Source organism: Histoplasma capsulatum, genomic scaffold, assembly GCF_000149585.1.
Source record: "Histoplasma capsulatum NAm1 scaffold_8 genomic scaffold, whole genome shotgun sequence".
Classification (NCBI taxonomy): domain Eukaryota; kingdom Fungi; phylum Ascomycota; class Eurotiomycetes; order Onygenales; family Ajellomycetaceae; genus Histoplasma; species Histoplasma mississippiense.
Genome location: NW_001813975.1, coordinates 1,038,881 through 1,040,341, shown reverse-complemented (window position 1 = coordinate 1,040,341; position 1,461 = coordinate 1,038,881). Strand labels below are relative to the sequence as shown.

Sequence of the window (1,461 nt, the reverse complement as noted above, 5' to 3'; positions counted from 1 at the left end):
TGAAGGCCATTAAGGCGGGACAATGGTATAGGTCCATTCTAGGAGTGATATAGACAGCTCGGAGTTGAGAGAAGATATAGACCCTTTCTTTGTATGCATTCGCCGCTCGTGATACCTATCTGGACTCAGATCTCAAGGCGATCGAGATTCTAGCAAGATTTTAAAAGTTATCTCTATGTTTTTGCTTTCGCATTTCAAGGCGTTGTTTTATAGCGAATTGAAGTTTCAATTCCGCAGTTGAATCGCCGTCAAATTCAACAAATAACACTGTGATACCACGACGTAAAACAAATATTCTTTTTCACCCTCTCCTCTCTGCCATAACCCTCCTATACTCCTCTACAATGCTCTGCCTCTCTTCCGCCAACTCCTCCCGGGCCCGTAAACTCCCGGCCGCTGACGGAACATTGACCACATTGACTTTCGCACCACCCATGCCCCTCACCTTGAACTTCTCCTTCGGTTTCGTCAGCTGTGCAGGAGGCGCCTGCACAAACTCAAGTGGGTTGGCAGGTTGCATAGACTTCGCTTTGCGATTAAGCTTCGCCCACGGATCATCCTCGTCATCATCACCATCATCATCGTTATTATTGTTGGCAACATCGTCAGCATCGCTTCCACCACCACCGCCCAACACGTCACCTCTTCCACTCTTCTTTCTCTTCTTTCTCTTCTTCTTATTCTTCTTGGCAGTGGTGCCCTTCTTTTTCTTCGTCAACCCCGCTTCGGCCTCCCACGCCTTCCACTGCTCATTGATCTCTTCCTCCTCCGCCTCATTTTCTTCGCGTTCAGCCTCTTCCCGCTCTCTAATCCGCGCCTCTTCTTCCCTCCATTCCCGCTGTAGCCGTAGAAGCCGCCGTTCATGTTTGGTCTGTCTGTGTTCTCTCAAATTCTTCAACGCGGGATCCTTGCTTACACTTGACGAGCCCGATTTTCTCGAGATGCCCGAGAACGGGAGGGCCCGGTTGACTCGCGCGGAGAAATCGGATAAGCGTTCGCCGGGGAGGATTTTTGGGATAGCAGTAGACGTCTGTGGCGGAGCAGGAGGCTGCGATGATGTTGCTATAGAGTGTTGTCCGGGTTCCGAGTTGGATTTTTTACTATTACCGGTTCCCTTCGATGCCATCCCCCCTCCATTGGCAATAATTGTGGCCCCCTCCCGTTCTCCTCGTTGCCGCTTTTTGTTGGGCTTTGTCCCGTCATCTTTAAGACCGGATTGTGAACGTGTAGTTGTTCCAGACGTAGATTTTTGGAACTGGTGCATCATGCGGAGAAAAGCCTTGGGGGTATCATCTTCGAAGGCGTTTTGGGCCGGCTTTTTCAGCCGGCGCTTTTTGTTGGCGGATTCCTTGAAGTCTGCATTACTCTCTTTTGCTGGAAGGGGCCTTGCGACCTTCGTCGGAGGAAGGTCAAAGTAGGCGCTGTGGGTAACAATCGGAATTGAGGGTTAGAAAGGAAACT

At 50.4% G+C, this 1,461-nt stretch overlaps 1 protein-coding gene across 1 annotated transcript in view; it reads right to left on the bottom strand.

Annotated features, from left to right (window-relative positions):
- Positions 1-125: 125 nt before the first annotated feature.
- The window catches only part of HCAG_07278 (predicted protein), a gene marked incomplete at both ends in the record, with an annotated part of 2,331 nt that continues 995 nt past the window's right edge, over positions 126-1,461 (bottom strand). Inside the window, 2 exons of the mRNA XM_001537806.1 lie at positions 126-149; positions 446-1,421. Of these exons, the coding sequence (XP_001537856.1) occupies positions 126-149; positions 446-1,421 (1,000 nt within the window). The remainder of the gene's footprint in view (positions 150-445; positions 1,422-1,461) is intronic.